General features: G+C 38.4%; 1 protein-coding gene across 6 annotated transcripts in view; it reads left to right on the forward strand.

Annotated features, from left to right (window-relative positions):
- Tia1 (TIA1 cytotoxic granule associated RNA binding protein) overlaps window positions 1-23,820 on the forward strand; it is a 40,701-nt gene that overhangs the window by 12,235 nt on the left and 4,646 nt on the right. The window contains exons 2-14 of one of the 6 annotated variants that reach the window (XR_005972489.1): window positions 1,052-1,148; window positions 3,236-3,334; window positions 6,292-6,346; window positions 6,515-6,547; window positions 7,777-7,864; window positions 11,272-11,347; window positions 11,880-11,988; window positions 12,548-12,643; window positions 12,761-12,845; window positions 14,115-14,238; window positions 15,068-15,216; window positions 18,557-20,289; window positions 20,840-21,173. Coding sequence is in view for 3 of the 6 variants with exons in the window: in XM_041633521.1 (XP_041489455.1) it covers window positions 1,052-1,148; window positions 3,236-3,334; window positions 6,292-6,346; window positions 6,515-6,547; window positions 7,777-7,864; window positions 11,272-11,347; window positions 11,880-11,988; window positions 12,548-12,643; window positions 12,761-12,845; window positions 14,115-14,238; window positions 15,068-15,216; window positions 18,557-18,683 (1,138 nt within the window). In the remaining 3 variants the exon portion in view is untranslated. Of the gene's footprint in view, window positions 1-1,051; window positions 1,149-3,235; window positions 3,335-6,291; window positions 6,347-6,514; window positions 6,548-6,580; window positions 7,267-7,776; window positions 7,865-11,271; window positions 11,348-11,879; window positions 11,989-12,547; window positions 12,644-12,760; window positions 12,846-14,114; window positions 14,239-14,378; window positions 14,488-15,067; window positions 15,217-18,556; window positions 21,174-23,820 lie in introns of those variants that run through there. The other 5 variants (XR_005972486.1, XR_005972491.1, XM_041633521.1 and 2 more) reach the window with 5 other exon arrangements.

Here is a 23,820-nt window from a genome sequence, read left to right on the forward strand (position 1 = left end):
CTAATTCCATGACAGTTTTTTTTTAAAGATTTATTTATTTACTATGTATACATTGTTCTGTCTGCATGTATGCCTGCACACCAGAAAAGGGCATCTGCTCTCATTACAGATGGCTGTGAGCCACCATGTGGGTGCTGGGAATTGAACTCAGGACCTCTGGAAGAGCAGTCAGTGCTCTTAACCTTGGAGCTATCTCTTCAGGCCCTCTATGCCAGTTTTTTTAAATTATTTATTTATTATTTTATTATGTATACAGTGTTCTGTCTGCATTTATCCCTGCAAGTCAGAAAAGAGCACCATATCTTATTATAGTGGTTATGAACCACCATGTGGTTGCTGGGAATTGAACTCAGGACCTCTGGAGGAGCAGCCAGTGCTCTTAACCTCTGAGCCACCTCTCCAGCCCCCTCTATGCCAGTTTTGATCCTCATTGTTAAAACTTCCTGTGTACTTATTTAACAAGCATTCTCCGTAAAGAAGTGGCCCCTCCATCCATAAAGCTTGCTTACCCTGACTGTTCTGAGCTCCTGCTCAGAAGGCAGGGGAAATGGCTCCCTTTTCTCTTGTCATCCTTATTTTTGGAATAGTAAGCACAGCATCAGCACTGGAAAAATGCCATGGGATGTATGGTCTTCTCTTTCCAAGTGCACCTTCTCTACTCACTATGTAGATGCTGTTTCTCAGTGCGCCTCCTTTTGCCCTCATGCCCAGTGTCCTTATAGTCACAGTTGGCTCTGTGCTGAACAGTAGAAAAAAGAAACTAAATTTACATTTTGTGGGCATGTAGAGGTGCTTATTTTGTCTTGGAAGAGTCATAAGTATGCCTGTGACTGCTCCCAAAATTATTTTCAACAAGCAGCTTTAGAAATATAAAGAAATCCACTCTACCCTACCCCCAAGGCAGGAGCTCACTCTGTAACCCTAGTTGACCTAAAACTCAGCATGTAGACTAGGCTGGCCTTGAACCTGTGCAGGTTTGAATTATAAGAATGAGCCCATCATGCTCAAAACATAAATCTAAAATGGTAAATTGTTTCCCTCTCTGTTCCAGATATGTCGGTAACCTTTCCAGAGATGTGACTGAAGCTCTCATCCTCCAGCTCTTTAGCCAGATCGGACCTTGTAAAAACTGCAAAATGATTATGGATGTAAGGGTACTTCACTCAGTCAGTGTTCTTAAACATGAAAGCCATCATCACTTCAAACCTTCTTCTTTAATGTCCAAGTTCAAAAGATCGTGGTGAATTTGTAATTAACCTGTTTAGTGGGCAGTCAAATTTAATTCTTTTGCTAAGTGAAGGAAGAATATTGAACTAATGCTTAGAAAGGATAGTGTGTATGTGCTCTTCTAAGAGCTATTGAAGGAGCAGAATTGTTTTACATGTGGTGTCGGTTGAATTATCTACAAGCGCAGTTATTAGAATGGGAATTGAGGTAGACCTTTAATATAATGTAAAAAAATAAATATGTAATGAAAAGAATTTTTAGCTTCATTTTTAAAGGTTTTCTTGCATGTCTATCAGACTGTAATGTATAGAAAATACATCAAACTTACTCATATGGTTGGTGTTAACAATGAATAGTTTCTAGTTTTTAAAATAGTTCATTGTTTATGTGTACAGGTGAATGAATATACATTTATGTGTACATGTATGTAGAGGCCAGATGTCAACTTTCATAGTTCTTCATGCATGCACAGTAGATAGGATCTTACAGTGTAATTTAAGATGACCTAGAACTTGCTATTCTTGAGCTAGGATGATTGCAGTCTACCTGCCTTAGCTTCTCAAATGCTAATATTACAATGTGTCTCCACAACCTGGCAATTATTTCATTGTTTTGTTTGTTTGTTTTTGAGGCAGGGTTGATGTAATTCAGACTGACTTGAAACTTGAAATGTTCTGCCTCAGCCTCCTGAGTGATAGAGATATATATGTGCTACCACTCCCCTCAGAATCTCAGTTATTGTAGAATAAGAGTTTTTATTGAATTTTATATTTATCTCTGTGCTCTGAAATTTTGAACCAGTTTTCTTTAGTAATTCCTAGAAAACCATAGAAAGAATTGAATTAATTATAAAGTCATTTAGTATTCCACACTGATAAGCTCAGACTAATTAGGTTTATTTCTGTACTTTATTAATTTATCATAAAACATTTTGAAGCCAGGTGTGATAGTGCATGCCTGTAATCTCAGAACTCAAGAGATAGAGGCAGGAGGATCACTGCAATTTGGAGGTTGCTCTAGTCTACATAATAAGTTCCAAACCAGCCAGGGCTCCATAGAAAAAGAGTCAATAAATAAACAAACCACATCGTGCTTTGGGCCAGAAGTTTGCTTGGTGATAGAGTGCTTCCTTAGCAGGCACGAGGTCCTGGGTTTTGGGCTACAGCACTAGGGGAAAAGAAACAATCCAGATTTATTGTATCCCAGCTACCAGCAGAAAAGAAGAGGTGTTTCCTTTTTGTCTTTTGAGAGTCTTACTGAGTATAAGTATCCCCAGCTGTCTTTGGACTCACCAGGATGTCCTCAGCATTCCTGGTACTGGAATAGACAGATATTTTTTTCTCAGATTTAAAATTTTTATTTCATATAATGAATATTTTGCATACCTGGTGCCCATGGAGGTAGAAAACAGTATTAGATCCCCTGAAATTGGAGTTCATGGATAGTTGTGAGCTACTATGTGATGCTGGAAAACAAACCTGGGTCTCTGCAAGAGCAACAAGTGCTTTAACCTCTGTGCCAACTGTCCAGCCCCCAAGGGAAGAAATTTATAATTCTTTGCAACAGACAGAGAACTTGTATCAGAAGTCCACTTTCTAAGACCCGTTGTAAATATTATCAGAGCCTGCTTGGTGTCTAGAGTCTAGTTTAAGAACAGGCTGAAGGAGCTTAGTTAAAATGTTCTGTTGTTCCACAAATTGGAAGCAGTAAGATGTAAAGTTTGTAACAATAAAAAGTAATACACTGGGTAGCAGTGTGGTTAATGGTAGAGCATTAGGTAGGGTGTATAAGGCTCTAGGTTTGATTCATAGCACTACAAATAGAAACAAAAGGGAAGCCGCAGGAAAATTATACTAAGTATTTGCCTTTTTATCTGAAAATTTACTTGTAGGATGAGTGAGTCAGTCTCCATAACCTGGTAACTGTAATTCTGTATTAAATTTAAGAGGGGATTTTTTTTTTAATGAAAGAGGTTTAAAATTGACTTCTTTTTTTTTTTTTCCAACAGACAGCAGGAAATGACCCATACTGTTTTGTGGAGTTCCACGAGCATCGTCATGCAGCTGCAGCGCTGGCTGCTATGAATGGGCGGAAGATAATGGGTAAGGTAAGCAGTCATAATTACAGAAGGTGACTTTCTCTGGAAAAGCATTTTCCTTCTCATCCTCCTAGGTGGGAGCAAAAGCATGTTCCACCACATCCATTGTTATGCAGTGCTTGGGACGGAGCCGGGACTTTGACCAGCACTCTACAACAGAGCTACATTCCAGTTCTTGAAAGAGAAAGTTTTAAGTTAGATTTTAGCTTATTTCTTATTATAATGTTTTAGAACCATTATATCTCTTTATTGCAAAGGGTCAGTTATTTTTTTATTTTTTTTTTTTGTTTTTTTGTTTTGTTTTTTTTCGAGACAGGGTTTCTCTGTGGCTTTGGAGCCTGTCCTGGAACTAGCTCTGTAGACCAGGCTGGTCTCGAACTCACAGAGATCCGCCTGCCTCTGCCTCCCGAGTGCTGGGAAGTTATTTGTATTTGTATTTAAAAGGTAGGATGGAGCTGGGCGGTGGTGGTGCACGCCTTTAATCCCAGCACTCGGGAGGCAGAGGCAGGCGAATCTCTGTGAGTTCGAGACCAGCCTGGTCTACAAGAGCTAGTTCCAGGACAGGCTCCAAAGCTACAGAGAAACCCTGTCTCGAAAAAACCAATAAAAAAAAATAAAAAAAATAAAAGGTAGGATGGGGCTAAAGAAATGGCTAAGTATTAAGAGCACTGATTATTCTTCTACATGGTGGCTCACAGTCATCTGCAATTCCAATCCTAGGGGACTGATGTTTTCTTCTTGCTTCTAAGGATTCTGCACACACATGATACACAAATGTACATTCAGTACCAGCCTGGTCTACAGAGCGAGTTCCAGGACAGGCTCCAAAGCCACAGAGAAACCCTGTCTCAAAAAAAAAAAAACAAAAAAAACAAAAAAAACAAAAAACAAATGTACATTCAGTCAAAACACCCATATGTGAATAAATTTAAATTAAAAAAAAAAAGGAGCTGATCATTTTGACACATACTTTTAAACCCAGCACTCAGGAAGCAAAGGCAGGCAGATCTCTATGAGTTCAAGGCCAGCCTGATCTACACAGCAGGTTCCAGGTTAGCCAGTGCTACAATAGTCTTGAATGAATGAATGAATAGGGTAAAGCTTCTAGAGACCAGAGGCCTGTGTTAGCTCCTTTTCTCAATGGTGCTGTGTACATGATAAACCTAAATGGTTATGGAACTATTCAAATTTGGATGAAACATAACAGTAATATGGAATACAGGTAGAGAGGCACGTATGGGTATCTTTGATTTTAAAAAGAAATGTGGTCAGGCCGTGTGGCCCTTACTTTTAATCTCAGCACTCAGGAGGCAGAGCAGGTAGATCTAAATTCCAGTCCTGTCCTACAGAGCAAGTTCCAGGACTACAAAGAAAAACCCTGTCTCAAAAAAACAAAAAATAAAAATAGTAAAAAAATAGAAAAGCCAAGCATAGTGGTATATGCCTTTAATCTCAGCATTCTCAGCATTACAGAGGCAGAGGCAGGTTGATCTCAATTGAGCTGGAGGCTAGCCTGGTCTACATAGTGACTTCCAGGGCAGCCAAAGCTACATAATCAGACCCTATCCCCACAAAAAAAAAAAAAAAAAAAAGAAGGGAAAAGAAAAAAGATAAAGTAGAACCAAAAGTTTTTTTTTAAAGTTATTTGAACATTAGCAAAAATATGAAAAGATTAGCATTTGCCAAACATATCTATATTAGCAGGACCTGGATGCTAAGGCAAGAGAATTAAGTTTAAGACTTGCCTAGGCTATAGAGTAAAATGTAGAGAGGGGCTGAACCAAAAATGTAGCTACCAGTTGTGAGTCTCCAGGTTCAATCCTCAGAACCATTAAAAAAAAAAAAAAGATGAAAAACGTTAATGTGTTGAGAGGTTGTTGAGAGAGCTCAATAGAAAGAACACCTGCTGCTCTTCCAGAGGATCTGGATTTTATTCCCAGCACCCACACGAAAGCTCACTCTAGTTCCAGGGGATTCTTTGCCTCTTTGACTTCTCTACAGGTGTGTTTATCTGGTACTAGTCACAGATATACACAGACATAAATGAAGGCAAAAACACATATACACATTGTTGGTAATCTCCACTCTGGTCTTACTCCTCCCATTCGAGACCCTGCCCTCAGGGATGGTCAGCTCCTCCCCTGGAGTGGCTCAAGACCACACCCACAGGGTATTTAAGTCCTGGTCACCAGACCTGTGAAGTGATTTCTCTCCTGCCTTTCTGAGAGTCACCTGGAAGTTATTTTGCTGTTTATTAAATCTGGATTTATTAATTCAATCTTATTTGGCTTATTGCATCAATGGAGAAACCCCAAATTGGGGATCCAATACTTGTAACACATAAATAAAATGAATTTTTAAAAAGAACAGAAAGAGGGTCTGGAGAAATGGTTTAGCAGTTAAGAGCACTGACTGCTCTTCCAGAGGACCTGGGTTCTATTTCAACACCCACATAGCAGTTTGCCACTGTCTGTTATTGCACCTCCATGAATTCCAGTACCTTCATAGAGAAACACATGGAGGCAAAAGCACCAATGCCCATAAAACACCAATGCCATAAAATAATTCAAAACCAAACAGAAAAAATTTGTATTTACTAGTTAGAATTTGTCAAACTAGGCCTGAAGATGAATGTTAAACTAATTAGCATAAGCATCCCCTACACTTGCCTTGATTTCCTGTATCACAGGAAAATGTGAATTTGAGGTTTGTGTTTTTTTGTTTTTGTGCTTTTTGTTTGTTTGTTGTTTTTTAAAACAGGGTTTCTATGTGAAGCCCTGACTGTTCTGGAACTCGCTCTGTAGACCAGGCTGGTTTTGAACTCGAGATCACTTGCCTCTGCCTCCTGAGTGCTGGGATTAAAGGTGCGTTTCCAGTGCCACCAGTGTCCAGCTTGAGCTTTAACTTTATGAAATATATTCCATTTATTTATTTATTTATTTATGTTTGTTTGTTTGTTTTTAAAGGAAGTCAAAGTGAATTGGGCAACAACCCCCAGCAGTCAAAAGAAAGATACAAGCAGTAAGTACATTTGATGCCCTGTGGGCATTTGTTGTATTATACCCCATAGTTCTATTATAAAGCATATAACATCATACATGTTTGCAGTAATATTTTGATCGTTATCCTGATATGATTTAATATGTTTGTGTTAATAAATTTAAGAACAAATCTAATCTTTGTCATCAGGTAGTACCGTTGTCAGCACACAGCGTTCACAAGGTAATTGTATCTTCTTAAACATAAAATGAACTCTCTTGAAAGGGTATTCACTAACCACCTCAAATTTTTTATTTGATATTGGTTGGGGGGAGCGGGGTGGAAGGATATAGTATTTTTATTTGTTTCTGGCAATATTTTCCCCTTCTTCCCATTGTTGACCAAGTGTGGCTTGTCCACGGTTTGTTGCTAGTTCAAGCTCTCTGTCCCCTGTGGTAGCAGCTGATGCCTTAGAAATACTTTCACCACCTAAAGGGCAAGATACCTTACTTTCCTGAGGTCACCTGGGCTTCATACCCAGATCTTCCAAGTGCTCAAGTTGCTCCTGAAACAGTGTTTCCGGAAGAGCAACCCAGTGTGTTGCTTAAGGCCTGCAAATAGGGGTAACTTTTCTTTCCAAATCTACTTTGTCAAAGTTGATATATGTGTCCATTTTAAAGTGTTCTTCAGCAAGTTTGACTTTTCACATGTTTCCTTTGAGAATTGTTTTTAAAAACCAAAAACCAAAGCTTCACATATGGGATGGCTATTTCTCTCCAATGTTTTTTTTAATGGTACTGATATAAAGTGAAGGGATTATTGTTTTCATTCTGTTGCCTTCAGTCTTAGTTCACTTGCACATGGACTCACATAAACTGAATGGTGTAATGTCTGGGCAACCAAAACTGTTGGCTTTTGAGAAAACTGTCAAATACTTTAACATCAAACTGTTGCAATGCAAGGTATTTCTTTGATTGTTCTTCACAAAATAGTGACTAAATCAAGTATTTCATGTAGCTAGCTTTAGTAAGCTGCCTTAAATAAGGCAAATCTAGTCTTTGTAACTTGCATTCCCACTACTTAATTGTAATTTGTAAAGCATAGATATAGTAATAAAATGAATAACAGTTAATAATTATTATTAGAATGATAACTAAGTCTTACTTTTTTTGCAGAACTGAAAGTTTTTATATGTTATTAGTTTGTTTCCTAGACCCTTGTAATGATTGACTTTAAGTAGACAGTGCCTGGCAGCTTCTGGGAGCTATTGGTCTTTTTAGAAGACTCTTTCCTGTGTTGTTACTTTGAGTTGTTACATTTAAGACTGGTAGGATTTTATAGTGAGGACAGTATTTTATACTTGATTGTATATATAGTCTGTGCATTATTTTAAGAATTCTTTATTTGTATCAGTTGTAGTGTTTAAGTTCTGAAGTTGTGTTTTTCTCTTCACTCCCTCCTTCCTTTGTAAGATCACTTCCATGTGTTTGTTGGTGACCTCAGCCCAGAAATCACAACTGAAGACATCAAAGCAGCTTTCGCACCATTTGGGAGAATTTCGTAAGTAACAAAAGATAAATAAAACACCTAACTAGAAGAGATTTTTATGTAATCATAATTATATAACTTTGTTGTGACTGTGAACCTTAATTTTAACCCTTTAAATATAGCATATTCCATTGCTTAGCTATCATCCCAGAGTCTTAACAGCAGGCTGTGTTCCCACTAATGAGTACTTGATCTTGGGTCATCTTAGACCCTTGCTCAGTTAGCAGCACCTTCCTCAGGCTGCTGTCATAGACATTCAAACCACTTGGAGGTGCTGTGCTGTAATTGAAGGAGTTGTTCAAGCATGTGTATGATTACATGCAATTTATGTCAACTTAATAAAATAAAACCTCAACAGCTCAACAGTTTTGATTGAAAAAAACAGTTATTGAATATTACTTCCTTGACATTTAATCCCCCCCCCCCCTTTAAAACTTAGCAATAGTACTTTGTACTATTTGGGGAAACATTTACTTACTTACATTTGATAGTTGCCATGCATTTTAGGCCCTTTGTCAATATTTATTTATTACAGAAGAACTTTGGAAGTCTGAAAAGCATGCCATATTACAGTAAGAATAACAAGCAATTTCAGTATTTATTCAGAAGAAGTTGTTGAGTTCAGGGAAAGTGTTGTAGGCTTTCTGACTCTGTTGTAGCTATGGCTTGATTGAAGAGAAAGCAGATGGAGGTGAGGAGACTGGAAAGTAGATACCCATAGCATTATGGTGAGTTTTCAGTGAGCGTTGCAGTTGGTTGGTGAGCGTGACCGTGAGGGTAGGACAGGACTTGGGCTGTAAGTGGACTCTTCTGTCCCTTGACAGTTTCTTTTGTGAAAGCTGGTTAAGAAAATAATGAGGTTTTCATTTCTTGGTTGTTTTTTTAATAAACTTTGTTAGGATTTCAGTAGTGGTTGATTTGCTTTCAAGTGTCTACACTAGGCAGGTCTTACTTTAACTTTGTTCTGTCAAGCTCTAAAAGTCCCTTCCTGCAGAATCTTGGGCATTTTTGGTTTGGTGTAGAGAATCTTGGTAAGTTTCATTCTGTCCTCAGAGTAGTCATAAGACAACAGAAGGCTTGAGAATTTCATTCTGATCCTTGCTTCTTTCTGTGCAAGTCATTGTAGAAGGAAGGAGGGGTCAAGTATATTTCAGGGCTGGTACTTGTGAGACACAAGAAAGAATAAAACCTTTCCTTACATGAACAAGGGAAGTAGGTAGCTATTCTGGTGGATTTTTAATTTTGGTTGAATTACCTTTTCTAATGAGAATTTTATTTAGAGTTTTAGATAAAGATTGTTTAATAATTATTGAAGGGCTGATAAAATGGTTCAGCAGGTAAGGTTGCTTGCTATCAGGCCTAATGACCTAAAACTCCACGTGGTGGAAGAAGAAAGGTAACTCCTGAAAATGGTTCTCTGACTTTCATACATTTATGCGCACGCGCGCGCGCGCGCGCGCGCACACACACACACACACACACGTTTAAAAAACTGTAAAGTTAAATGACCTTCAAATTTAACAGTTTCATAACTTTGTAGTTATAAACTAGTCTATCTTTTTGTTAAATGTGACTACATCATATTTTTAGTCTGGATTTTTTTGTTTGTGCATTTACTTTTATGTGTGTGGATACATATGTGTGTGCATGTGTATATAGGCCAGGTTTGACATCTAGTGCCTTCCTCCATCACTCTCCTCCTAATACACTGAGGCAGAATTTCTCACTAGAACCTAGAGCTCACCAGTTCTACTAGTCTAGCTAGCTTATCCTGAGTGTGCCCTGTCTTTGCCTCCCAAGCCCTGGAGTTAAAGGTGTGCTGCCACACTGACGTGACATGTATATGCTGGAGATCTGAACTCGGGTCCTTTCATTTGCATGACAGCACGTTATCTGCTGAGCTATTTCCCCAGCCCCAGTATTTGGATTTTCTTATGGGCCTACAATTATTAATTTGTTAATTTTTTTTCTTGGTAAGGCCTTTTTGTTGTGGCAATGTGTGTATTTAAATGTTAACTTATATAGGAAGTTAGCTTTCTTAAATTTCTTAAGAACTATTTGGCATTGAAAGGACACATTCCTATTTTTGTTTGTGTTGTTTCTTGTCTTAAGGTGACAGGCTGGTAGGAATATTGGAGGGTTTCTACAATAGATGTCTCTGTAGGCAGTTTACACTGCTTGATTTATAGAAGGTGTGGGGTACATGGTAGTCTATTAAATATTTATTGTGCAAATAATTCCCTAATTTATATAGCTTAAACCCTTTCTGTTACTTGAGTTTAGGGTCATATAGCAAATTTTGTTATAGAAATAAATCAACTACCAAATTAAATGCATCTGTGCCATGTAGATAATAGTTACTGAGAAGTGACTTATATTAGTTTAATCACAGAATCTCTGTCATTTTGATTGCACTTACTAAGTCACTTCTAAACTGATCTAAAATATGCTTGTGTATACTTACAATTGCATGGCTTTCTGACTTGGGTTCTTGTTGTAAACATGCATATTTTGTTCATGTGTCTTGAGAGAACAAGCATTGTGACATGTTTGGTTAATTTAAAATAGTGAAGCACAGTTTGAGTCCAGTTTTTGAGGTATGGAGTTTTAGCTATCGTGGCTGGGTTTTACTCAATCTCAAATAATAGGGCTCTGGTTATTTTGCAGAGTGTCTCTGAAGAATGGACAGAATTGCCCTGGCTAACTACAAGCTACGGTTCACAGTGGATAAATGTTGGCGTGCTTTTTTACTTTCTGACTTTTTAAAACTTTGTTTCATATCTTATAGTTTCCAATCAATCTTAATATGAATGCTGTTATGAAATTCAGTATAAAATCTTTTCTTAAATAGTTTAAAAGTAAAATGTGTTTGTAGTATTCTTTAATGATTTAGCATTTCTGAAAATGTCATGTTCTCAAAATTTACCCTAGCCTGAAATGGGATATATATTCATCTGAGAAAATGAAGAAATTAGCTTAAGGGATATATAGTTTTTTGATCTTTTAGTTTTCAGTTTTGTATTTTAATTTTTTGAATGATTAGGTAGAATATGGTGCCAAATAGCAAATTATAAATTGCATGGTTAAAGAAAGACATTATATTATACCTAAGAACCTTGTAATTGCTAAGTGATTAATGAGAACATTTGCTTTCACCATGCTTAATATTTAGATGTTCATAAAATATTCTGAAGTGGGAAACATTCTTTATAATATAGACTTATATTTAAGACATTGATTTGCATGTCTATAAAATTAACCCTCATTGGCCAATAAATTACATTTTATAGAATAAAAGGTAAATTTTTATTAGTGGTTTACTGCTAGTGAAAGTGAAAGTGTAAAAATAAATTGTATATGACTCTTATTTTATGTCGGGACAGTTTACAAAACTCAATTTCCGGTGGCTTCTGTTTCAGAGATGCCCGCGTGGTAAAAGACATGGCTACGGGAAAGTCCAAGGGATATGGCTTTGTCTCCTTTTTCAACAAATGGGTGAGCACAATCAGAAGTGCATGCACAGTGCTGTAGAGTGGGACAGAAACACTCAGGTTGTTTTAATCTTTTTGTCTACTATGTATTTAGTTCACTGAGAATTAGCACTTTCACTAGAAAGCAGCTCTTTTATTGTTTGTTTATTTAGTCATTTAGCTCCTGACACAGGCAAAATACTGATACTGTGTTTCAAACAATGCAAAATAAAAATGCTAACAACCAAAAAAAAAAAAAGCAGCCCAAAATGTTTTGTGAAGGTACTTTCAATGATTTGTAATTGTTCTGTTATCCCAAAGACTGTGAGAGATATATACTGCTGCCTTACCCCTGTTTAGCATTCCCTAAACCCATTACCCGGCAAATGGAATTTAAAGACAATGTTGCAATTTTGAAAAGCTATTGGTATTATGTTCCATGAAGCATTTTCCTTTTTAAAAAATCTGTACAAAGCATCACATTTTCTTTATTGCTATATATTATTTGTAATATCAACTAATTACAGCTTCTTTATTGTCTCTAATGTGCGGAACAGGATGCAGAAAATGCCATTCAGCAGATGGGTGGCCAGTGGCTTGGTGGAAGACAAATCAGAACTAACTGGGCAACCCGAAAGCCTCCAGCTCCAAAGAGTACATATGAGTGTAGGTGCTTTGGAGAAGAGAAGCAATGTGGAATTGTGGAGAGAAAATACACTAGATTTTAAATGTTAGAGCTGTTCCCGGAGACTTATTGCAGAAATAGATGAGAAGCAGATCAAGACTACTGTTCAAAATGTACTTAGTTTTTATTTTTGTGATTTTAAATAATTATCTCTAATGTCAAGTCTCCTGTTAAATAGAGCATATGGGATAGTGTTTATGCATTCTTGGGGGAGGCTTCATTCTGAACTAAAATTAGTATGTGTTGGGGCTGGAGAGATGGCTCAGAGGTTAAGAGCATTGCCTCCTCTTCCAAAGGTCCTGAGTTCAATTCCCAGCAACCACATGGTGGCTCACAACCATCTGTAATGGGGTCTGGTGCCCTCTTCTGGCCTGCAGGCATACACACAGACAGAATATTGTATACATAATAAAAAAAATTAGTATGTCTTTTATAGGCATTTTGATTGAGGAAAACTGTCATTATAGTAGAGTAGTTCATGAATTAATCCTTCCAAATATGGGTAATGATTTGAAGATAGAAAATGTTTTCTCTTCCCAGCCAACACCAAACAGCTGTCATATGATGAGGTTGTAAGTCAGTCTAGCCCCAGCAACTGCACTGTGTACTGTGGAGGAGTGACATCAGGACTGACAGGTATGGGAGTTTGCCTGTGTGGCACCATGAAACTAGCTTAAACTGAAAAGCTTCATATCTGTAGGTTTTTTTAATACTATGAATTCTTTTTCTTGTGTTGTTTTTGTTTTCTAACAGAACAACTAATGCGTCAGACTTTTTCTCCATTTGGACAAATAATGGAAATTCGAGTCTTCCCAGATAAAGGATATTCATTTGTTCGGTAGGGGTAGTTTCTTTCAAAACTTCTTTTCTTAAGAAATAATTTTGAGCATTTAATATAATGGTTTTCTTAAGATTTTGTCTTGGCTTATCTGCTTAAACCTCAGTTCAAGTGCATTCACCTAGATAACACTGAGACCTGAAAGAGAAACTTTTTTAGTGTATAACTGTGTGCTCATGTTTTTATTAACTTTTTTTTTTAATATTTATTTATTTGTTATGTATACAATATTCTATCTATGTGTATGCCTACAGGCCAGAAGAGGGCACCAGACCTTATTACAGATGGTTGTGAGCCACCATGTGGTTGCTGGGAATTGAACTCAAGACCTTTGGAAGAGCAGGCAATACTCTTAACCACTGAGCCATCTCTCCAGCCCTTTTTTTTTTTTTTAATTATTTTTTAATTTAATTTATTATTATTATTTTATGTTCATTGGTGTGAGAGTCAAATGCCCTGGAACTAGAGTTACAGACAGTTGTGAGCTGCCATGTGGGTACTGGGAATTGAACTCAGGACCTCTGGAAGATCAGCCAGTGCTCTTAACCACTGAGCCACCTCTCCAGCCCCCAACTTTTTTTTTTTTTAATTGACAAGGTCTCACTGTTCTGCCCTGGCTGGCCTCAAACTCTCAGAGCTCCACCTGCCTCTAGCTTTCAAGTACTGGGATTAAAAACTACTTAATGGGGGCTGGAGAGATGGCTCAGCGGTTAAGAGCATTGCCTGCTCTTCCAAAGGTCCTGAGTTCAATTCCCAGCAACCACATGGTGGCTCACAACCATCTGTGGTGAGGTCTGGTGCCCTCTTCTGGCCTTCAGTCATACATGCAGGAAGAATATTGTATACATAATAAATAAATATAAAAAAAAAAAAAAGAAACCACGACCAATGCTAAAAAAAAAAAAAAACTACTTAATGATGTATTTTTATGACTCCCTCTTTCCAACTCAAGGCCAAAAAAGCATACCATTCATTAAATCAAATTTCCTATGCCAGGTGTGGTGGTCCATTTCTGTAATCATAGCACTTGAGAGGTAGAGAATCTCTACAACTGTGAGATTTAAAAAAAAATAGCAAAGGAAATGTGGCATTTTTTTTTGGTGGGTAGGTAGGGATCATTTCAGCATCCTCTAAATTTTTTTTATGGTTGCTTTGCTTTTCTCCCCCAAATGGTAGTCAAATTTATTTTTCATGATTTTTAAAAATAGTTTGTGTTCATAAATACTTCAAAGAGGTTATATTGGTGATTCTTACTATTGTTTCCAATAGGTTCAATTCCCATGAAAGTGCAGCACATGCGATTGTTTCTGTTAATGGTACTACCATTGAAGGGCATGTGGTGAAATGCTATTGGGGCAAAGAGACTCTTGATATGATAAATCCCGTGCAACAGGTGAGAGGGTCCTTGACTTTGGGATGGACTTGCTGGGCTAGTAATGAGGTTGCTTTAAAATGAAGCTTGTTGCTAATCCTTGTTAATGAGTTTCTAGCTCACTTCATAGTATATAAGGGCTCTTCCTACATGTATTATAGTTCCGGAGTGGTGTGTCATGGATTGCAGTGGTGACATGATGAGGGTAACCGCCTCAGTTGACTCATGCTCACACAGTGGACTTTAAAATGCTCCGCCAAACCTAACAGGGTATTAAATCTTTTCTTAATACTTGGTAGATTTATTCACAATGATTTGGAGAACTCACAAGCATGCTTGGCCCAACTGAACAAAATATAAAGCCATAAATATACGTAGGCTCTAGTATTGCTGTTTTTTTTCCCTAGGCAACTGTAGTGGTCCAGACTCAGCACCACAGAGATTTCTGTGAGGGAGTTGTAAATGGAGCATAGATTTGCTAGTGAGAAACCCTAAACCACATCTGTACTTCATAACATTCCCAATCTAGAGGAAATACTTACAGACAGTTATGAACAGCAAGTTCAGTCTATCCTTAGTCAATTGCCTGAGCCTTCCAAGGACTGCCATTTAGAGCCGCACATAGTTTCAGTAGTAGTCTTTCTGTGTGTGTGTGTGTGATGCTTGGATAATCCAGGCCTCACATAGATTCGTACGCACTCATTCTACCACTGAGCTACGTTCTCCCAGTCCAATCCTATTATTGCAGTTGTGGTGATGGTCCTGTGCTTTGGCTATGTGGTGTATTAAGATTGTATATACAAAGAACTTCAAGTAATACTAAATTATCTGTTGTAATTTTACTTGATAGCAGCAAAATCAAATTGGATATCCACCAGCATATGGCCAGTGGGGCCAGTGGTATGGAAATGCACAACAGATTGGCCAGTATGTGCCTAATGGCTGGCAAGTACCTGCCTATGGGATGTATGGCCAGCCATGGAGCCAGCAGGGATTCAAGTAAGCACGTTTGCTCTTTGCCTTTTGTAACCTTGGAAAACATCAGAAAGAACTTAAGTATTGACTAAATCATGTGGACCCGGGGTTAAGCGTAATGATAGTCTTGAAGGATTTTACCCAAGGTTCACATCTTAACTCCATGGTCTGTAGGGAATGTGTGCTCTCTCCCTCTCTTTCTCTCTCTCCATACACATGCAAACAAAATAAGATAAAATTTTGCCTAGAAATATTTTTCTTTGAAATATGATTATAACAATACAAATTTTGGTGATGTTTAATAATATATCAACTTTTTTATTATTACATTTTGTTTATTTGTGTGACACACATACCACTTGGTACTCATGGTGTCCAAGGAAAACTTGTGGGAGTTCTTTCCTTCTACCCTATGAGTCTTGGTGATCTAGCTCAGGTTTCAGCTGAGTGGCAAACACTTTGACCCAGTGAACCATCTTACCAGTTCCAATTTTTTGTTTGTTTGTTTTCTGAGGCAAAATCTTATAAAGCCCATGCTAGCCTTGAACTTGATATAAAACTGATGATGACTTTGAACTCTTACTTCTCTTGCTTCGACTTCCCAATTACAGGGTTCCAACAACACACCCAAATAAATCAACCTTCTAGTGAAGAGTACTTGATAGTTTCTAAGCTTTTCATGTGACTGTAGCTCCTTACCTATTCTTTTTTAAAATTTATTTATTTTTATTTTATGTACACCTGCATGTGTGTCTATATGAGTATGTTGAATTCCCTACAACTAAAGCTTCCATGTGGGTGCTGGAAATTGAACCAGGTCCTCTGGAAAGAGCAGCCAGTATTCTTAACCACTAAACCATCTCTCTAGCCTCCTAATCTGTTGCAAGTCTCTTGGCTGCATATAAGTTTGCATATCACCCTGGTGTCTGCAGTGGTTAGAATTGAATCACTTAGAACTGGACTTTAGATGGTTGTGAGCCACCATGTGGGTACTGGGAATTGAATCTGGGTCCTTTGCAAGAGGAACAAGTGCTCTTAACTCCTGAGCCAACTTTTGCAGCCCCTGGATATACATTGTTAACCCAGAGAAAAAGACTCACCCTTTATGTGGGTTCCAGCTATCAGAAAGACTCCCCATTCTCTCTGTATGTCTGTTCCTCTGAGATGAAAGTTTGCTCTAGGAGCTTTCCTCTCCTCAAACTCTGTGGTCCCCCACTTGTACCACATAGGCTATTCGCCTCAGTCTTTTTGCCATTGTTACTTGTCTCTCCCCCTAATCAGGTTCCACAGTTTATCAAGGACATTTGGGCAGCAGGTTTGGTTCTTCATACCCAAGGTAACCAATGTCTCACAGGTGACATTTGTCAAAGTTGATCCTGTGATGATGTAGAACTCTGGCATTAACCCAGCCTCTGGTGTTTCTGTTGTTTACCAATGATGCCTTGGCTATGCCCACATGGCCCTGGACTTTGTTCCCTATGAGCAGAGGAAATGAGCGAGTAGTACAAGTACTTTGATATGCATTGTGCTTTTTTTTTCCCGTATGAAAGGTTTGTTCATACACTGTTATGTCACAGGGCTTAAGCACCCAAATGATGCCATTTTATTTACATTTCTAAAAAACTAGGATTATAACCACATTAAATCAAGGTATACCATAAGGCAGGTGAGATGGCATACTCTTAATCCCAGCTTTCAGGTAGCAGAGGCTGGTACATGTCTATAATTTGGAGGCTAGCATGGTTTACATAGCAAGTGCCATGCTAGCTCAGGCAACAGTCCTTTTTCCAAAAAAGAAATGAAAGAGAAAAGAAAAGTGATATATTGTGTATGTGTCTGAAAATGCCCGATTAGAAATATTTTGTAATGGAGCTGGGAAGATGGCTGAGCAATTAAGATCACTTGTTTCTACAGAGGACCCGGTTCTCAGCACACGACAGGTCACTCTGTAATTTCAGTCCAGAGATCCAGCTAGGCATGCTGTGCACATGTTCACAGGCTGGCAAAACTCAAACACATAAAAATAAGTCTAAACAAAAAAGGAAAGATAAAACTTTAAATATTCTTTTTAAAACTACTTTAAAATTTTCTTTGAGAATTATAGATGTTAGTTTGCTCTATTCCTGGTAATCAAGTTTGTGCTTTGAGACAGTGTCTCTTACTGGCCTGGAACTCACTGTTTTGAACAGAGATCCGCCTGCTCTACCTCCTGAGTGCCTGAGAACAAAGGGAATGGCTTGTATAATGTGCATCTGGCCTAAGTGGGGAGAGCTTTTTCTGAGTTCAAAGGAATAAGAGTTAATAGATTAAAAATATTTTCTTTCTTTCTTCCTTTCCTTCCTTCCTTCTTTCTTTTCTTTTTTCTTTTTTGCTGAAACTCACTCTGTATAGCAGGCTGACTTCAAACTCACAGAGATTCGCCTGCCTCTATCTCCCAATTACTGGGATTAAACGTCCAGCCTAAAACTATTTTCTTGGGGCTGGAGATATGACTCAGGTAAAGAGCACTGGCTGCTCTTCTAGAGGTCCTCAGTTCAATTCCTAGCAACCACCTATAATGAGATCTGGTACCTTCTTCTGATATGCAGGCAAACATGCAGGCAGAACACATAATTATATTAAATAAATAAATAAATATTTTCTTATAAAAATAATAAATTACCCAAATGTATATATTGTTTTGGGGTGTTTTTTGTTTTTGGGGGGGGATGGGTTTTTTTGGGAGGGTTGTTTGTTTTTGTTTTTAAGACAGGTTTCTCTGTAGCTTTGGAGCCTGTCCTGGAACTAGCTCTTATAGACTAGATTGGCCTCAAACTCACAGAGATCCTCCTGTCTCTGCCTCCTGAGTGCTGGATTAAAGGCATGCGCCACCACTGCCCAGCAGTTTATTGGTTTCTTTGAGACAGGATTTTGCTGTGCAGACCTGGCTGTCCTGGAACTAGCTCTGTGGACTGGGCTGTCAAGGCTTGCATCACCATGCCTGGCTGGGGATACTTGTTTTTAAGAGAAAATACCTTTGTGTTTGTTTTTCCTGCCTTAACAGCTTTACTTATATTTGGGCTAAGAAAAGCTGTGTCCCTTCAGGCTGAAGAAATGGCTCAACAGTTAAGAGCACTGACTCTTCTTCCAGAGGACATAGATTCAATTCTCAGCACCCACATGGCAGCTTATAACTGTCTGTAACTCCAGTTCCTAGGGACCTGACACTCTCACACAGACATACATGCAGGCAAAACACCAATACATATGAAATAAAATAAATAAGTTATAAACAAGAATAGAGAGAAGGTGCATCCCTGTGTATGTGCCTCTCACGCCTGGCCTGACATTGTTTCCCCTCTGCTTCTCTCACTTTCTCCAACAGTCAGACCCAGTCTTCTGCACCGTGGATGGGACCCAATTACAGTGTGCCGCCTCCTCAAGGACAGAATGGCAGCATGCTTCCTAACCAGCCTGCTGGGTATCGAGTGGCAGGGTATGAAACCCAGTGAAAGCAGACCACAGGATGGAAGCCAGTGGCTTGACGCCACAGGGAGGGTAGGAAAGCTGCTGTTTACTTAAAGATTTATCAGATCAGTCCGTACAGATGCCAGATAACAATGTATTTATTTAAAAGGTTTCATCTTTTAATCATGAAATTACTTTTCATCCACATTGTTTTCAAAAGGAACAAGATGGTGGATGTCTGCCAATTTTTGCCTTCATTATCTTTTTTGATAAAGTTTCTCAGATCCTTGTTTCAAAGACAAATGCAGGGATTGCTGCCACTTTTTAAAAATTAAGAGGCAGAAAATTGCACAATGTTGAACTTTTTCCACTAAGGTAGTGTGCAGTTTTAGTTTTCATTCCTGATAGGATTTAAAACATGTAATATAGATGTAAAAAGAAAAGCCAGACTTGTGCAAAGTCTAGAAGTTCCTTAGAACTTTCAGCGCATGCACGGTTCTGTGTTAGTTTTCAAGAGTAGGCATTATGTGACCTATATCATCTCCACTGTTACCCCTTTGGAATTTTTAAATGTAAATTATTAGTTTATATCATTTTGTATCTGCATTTTTCACAAATGTGTCCTGCCTTATGAAAATTCTGTAAAATATTCTTAAATGAAAAAAAAATGATGTTCACTTAGATTGAAAACTTTTCTCAGATGGACTGAAAATGACATTCATCTTGTTTTTATATGAGAAGGTGCCTCAAGGATCCCCTGTTGGATTTGTTTAAAGGGATTTTTATCTTCTGTGATAAACTTTGCCATCTACCAGGAACTATAAAAACAACAACTCATGACTAAGGAGACTCTGCAGTGTGCTGAGTCCTCCCCCACATCAGCCTCATGTGTCAACATCCATGTTTACATGTGTGGTTTCCTAAGATAGTTCCGCAAGTTAGCAAGCTTTGTATGTCATTCCCTTCCTAAAGGTGTCATGAAGAGTTGACGTGAGACGGGTTTTACGTTTGCATGTGAATATCACATACTTACTTTGATGGTCTTTGATAAAAACTCATCTGTTCTTGTTTTTCAAGAATTTTGAGACACAAAGTTGTATGTAAAGGAATATATTAATTTGATGTTTTCTATTTAGATTTACTTAAAGAAGTAAATCCACTTTAATGTGTACAAATGGTAGCTGTGAAACTGTAGAATATTCCTCTGTCAGGCTTGGGATTCATTAAGAACTCCAAAATTAGCCTGAAGGACCAGCCGGGCAAAACATTTTTTTAAATATTCAGAGGCCAAAATATGAACAAGCAAACAAACAAACAAAAACCCTTAAAATCCTACCTCCTTAAACAGCCATCAAAGAAGAGGCTCCTCACACAGGCTTGACTTGGTTCTTTGGTCCCTGATCTCCAGGAGCTCCGACATTATTTTTGAGGTTTACTCTTTGCTGTGCTGGCAATGTTCTAGTCTTGGGATTTCTAGTTCATTTCAGAGTCTCTTGGTTTGGTTTGGTTTCAGTGATGACCACAACCTCCTCCTTGACATCAGAGAGGAAGGAGCCCCTGTGAATTGTAGGTTTTGAGACCTGCAGAGAGCTCCCCGCATTTTACTTAGGCCTGTGGAATTGGAAGCATTTCCTGGCCTGTATCTTCCAGGTAGGAGCACTTGACTCTAACCTGTTCTCTAAGCCAGTCCTCTTGGAAAGCAGAGCCCAGGAAGACAGCTTGAAATGTGTGCTTCTCTGGAGCTCAATTCTATGCAGTTGTGCTGATGTTTCATTAAGTCACTGTGTATTTTTAAGTACTAATACATTGAAATTTGCTTTATGGAAGATGAATAAATTTTTTAAATACTTGAAAATTTTATTTCTTTGTAAACTTCTACAGATCAGGACAGGCAATAAAAGCAGCTTAAACAAAATACTAAAAAAAATTTTTTTTTAATTTGAAAAAATATAAACCATACACATCAGGAAGCTATTTTGGTTAATTTTTCTTTTTTAGCTTTTTTTCTTTTCTTCTGCCTTTTGTTTCTATTTTAGTACCCTCAGTATTTTTCTCTATTAAAGAATTTTACTTCCTTTGCAACTCATAGACCACAGGATCATTTGAGCACAAGTAATTTATTTTGTGCAAAAGTATAGTTTCTCTCTTCTTTTGACTCAGTATTGAGGACTTTTATTAGCAGCATGTTCTTGTTGCACAGATCTTAAAATGCACGTTGATTTGCTGTTGAGAAGGTGGTGGTGACGAGTTCCTGATGACAGACTGACATTTTAGGAACATAGCTGGCGTTGGTTTAAATTTCAATGTTCAATCATTTAAATCATTTTCAACCTAAAAAACTTCATCCTGGTATAAGTATCAGGTAAGGAAATTAAGGTTTTTAAACTGAACTTCTTTGCAATATGCATTCAAATTTTACTCTCTGGTACTGTATAGAAGCTGAGTGACTCTTTGTGGGTCATGGAGCCAGTATTCTTTATCCTGACTGTTTGGATATTAAAATTCCTTTATGTTTTCTATGACCTGTGAGATCTTCTTGCAGTGATTATTGTGTGTGTGAGTTTTTTCCCGGTGTATTCTGTTGTTAACAATCAGTTCTTTCACCGTATCCCTGAAGTCATGGTCTGCATGGGTTCCACAGAGGCTCTGCAGGCTTACCTAACTGAAGCCAGAGTCTGATCTTCCTGGTGAAAATGAGACGTGCAGTCCAGGTTTTCCTGTTCTTGTCTCTGTGCTCACCTTCCTTTTAGATTCGTGACGGAGTTCCTCAGAAGACTAAGTTGCATTCACAGTTAGACTCAATAAGAACTATAGGTGCTAGTGGGATTGTAGTTCAGGTAGTGAAACAAAATATGTGCATAAAAGATTTTAAAAAGATCTTTTAAATGAGTGATGATTCCTGAGAACTTTTACTTATTTATTGGTCAGCAGGTAAAGATGAGTGCCACCAAGCCTGATGACCTGACTGTGGTCCTTGGTCACACTAGTGGAAGTAGAGCACTAACTCTCAACAAGTTGTCCTCTTACCTCCACAGGTGTGCACCCCACCCACCCCATGGCCACAAATAGAAATAAATATTTAAAGCTGTTGGTTCTTTTTGAAATATACATCATATATGTGTGTAGCTCTGCTTGTGGGTGCAGGTGCCTGTGGATGCCAGAAGAGAGGGTGTTAAATTCCTGGAGTTGGTGTTACAGGTGGTGAGCTGTCATTGGTACCAGGATCTGAAATATGAACGAACAGTACATGCTCTTAACTACTGAGCTTTCTTTCTAGCCCCTTTTTTTCTGGTGTGTGTGTGTGTGTGTGTGTGTGTGTGTGTGTGTGTTTGTTTTTTGTTTTTCTCATTTTTGTTTTGAGGCAGAGTCGCATATATAGCCCTGGCTTGCTTTGAACTCAGAGGTTGACCTACCTCTGCTTCTAGTGCTGGAATTAAAGACCTGCCTTAGTTACTGTTTTATTTCTGTAAGGAAATACCATGACCAAGGCAGTTTATAACAGAACACATTTAATTGAGGACTTGCTTACAGAGGGTTAAGTTCATTATAATCATGGCGGAGAATATGGTAGCAGCTAGGCATGGTGCTGAGAGGGCAAGAGAGACAGGAAGGGATAGCAGCAGGCATGGGCTTTTGAACCTAAAAGCCCACCCCCTAGAGTCATACCTCTAGCAAAGACACACTTAGTTCTTCCTAAACAGTCTGCCAACATAACTAGTCAAATATGTCAGCATATGGGGACCATTCTCATTGAAACTGTCACTGAGAAGTATTCCATTTTATTTATTGACAAACATCCCAAAACATTGAGTTTTCAGTCTTAATGGAATGAAAATGTTGCAACTGAGCAGAGGGTTTTTTTTCCTCCCTTTAATTTGAGACATTACTCATGTGACTGTATGATTAAGGAGGTCTGTAATCCCACCACTTAGGAACTTGAGGCAGGAGAATGACCATGAGTTTTAGACCTGGCCTCCATGGGCATCTGCACATATGTATGTATAGCCTTAGAAATACACATAATTGGGCTGGAGAGATGGCTCAGAGGTTAAGAGCACTGACTGCTCTTCCGGAGGCCCTGAGTTCAATTCCCAGCAACCACATGGTGGCTCACAAACATCTGTACTGAGATCTGGCGCCCTCCTCTGGCGTGCGGGCATACATTGAGGCAGAATGTTGTATACATAATAAATAAATAAATCTTTAAAAAAAAAAGAAATACACATAATTAAACTATTATTTCTTTTTTCTTAAGCTTTATAGTTATTTTTAAATCATGTGTTATCGTTTTCAAAAGAAATGTGTGTTAGGGGCTGGAGAGATGTCTCTGTGGTTAAGAACACTTGTTGCTCTTCTAAGGAACATTGGTTCAGTTCCTAATGTTGACTTTCAACCATCCATAACTCCAGTTTCACAGACTCCAATGTCCTTTTTTTTCCTCCAAGACAGGTTTCTCTGTGTAATCTGTGTAGCCTTAACTGTCCTGGAACTCAGAGATCATCCTGCCTCTGTCTGGATTAAAGGCGTGTGCTACTGCCCAACTCAAGATGTCTTTGAAAGTCAGTCAAAGTTCAGAATTCCATCAGTGAGGTGTTTTCTCACCTGGTTAATTACAGTATAATGCAAGAGTTGAAAGAAGGGACTTGGGCTGTATGAGAGCCAGTTACATTTTAAGTTTTAATTACAATATGTAAGAGATCCATTAAACAAAAATGCTTCTGCTCTGCAGACCCCTTGCCCAAGACAGATAGTTCCTTAAATGCTGGAGGCTACTGTTTATGGGAATTAACAAACCACACGGTTTCAGTACCCTAAACAAGTTTGTTTGACCCATCTGTACCGGATGTGCTTGATCACATGTGGGCAGGTGGTTCACAGGCAGGACACACATCAAGATATATACCTGTCCCTGATTGGATGTAGGCCAGAGGTATGTCTGGATGAACGTGATGGGAAATGCGATGAATTATGGGTTTTTCTTAAGCCCTTGCCTTACCTCATTCTGGGCCATTATTTCCCAGGAACATGAGTATGTACCGGGCCAGAGCCCATCCACCTGGCTACTATTTAATTAAAGCTTCCTTCAAATTTGGCTTTAAACCATGGTAGTGGTTTTATTCTCGAATAATGGGATTCATGGCTGAAGAGGAGGCTGAGTGGTTAGGAGCACTTGCTGCCCTG

This window comes from Microtus oregoni, unplaced genomic scaffold (genome assembly GCF_018167655.1).
Source record: "Microtus oregoni isolate MIOR12 unplaced genomic scaffold, Mior012 000002F_ref0000024, whole genome shotgun sequence".
In the NCBI taxonomy this organism is placed as follows: domain Eukaryota; kingdom Metazoa; phylum Chordata; class Mammalia; order Rodentia; family Cricetidae; genus Microtus; species Microtus oregoni.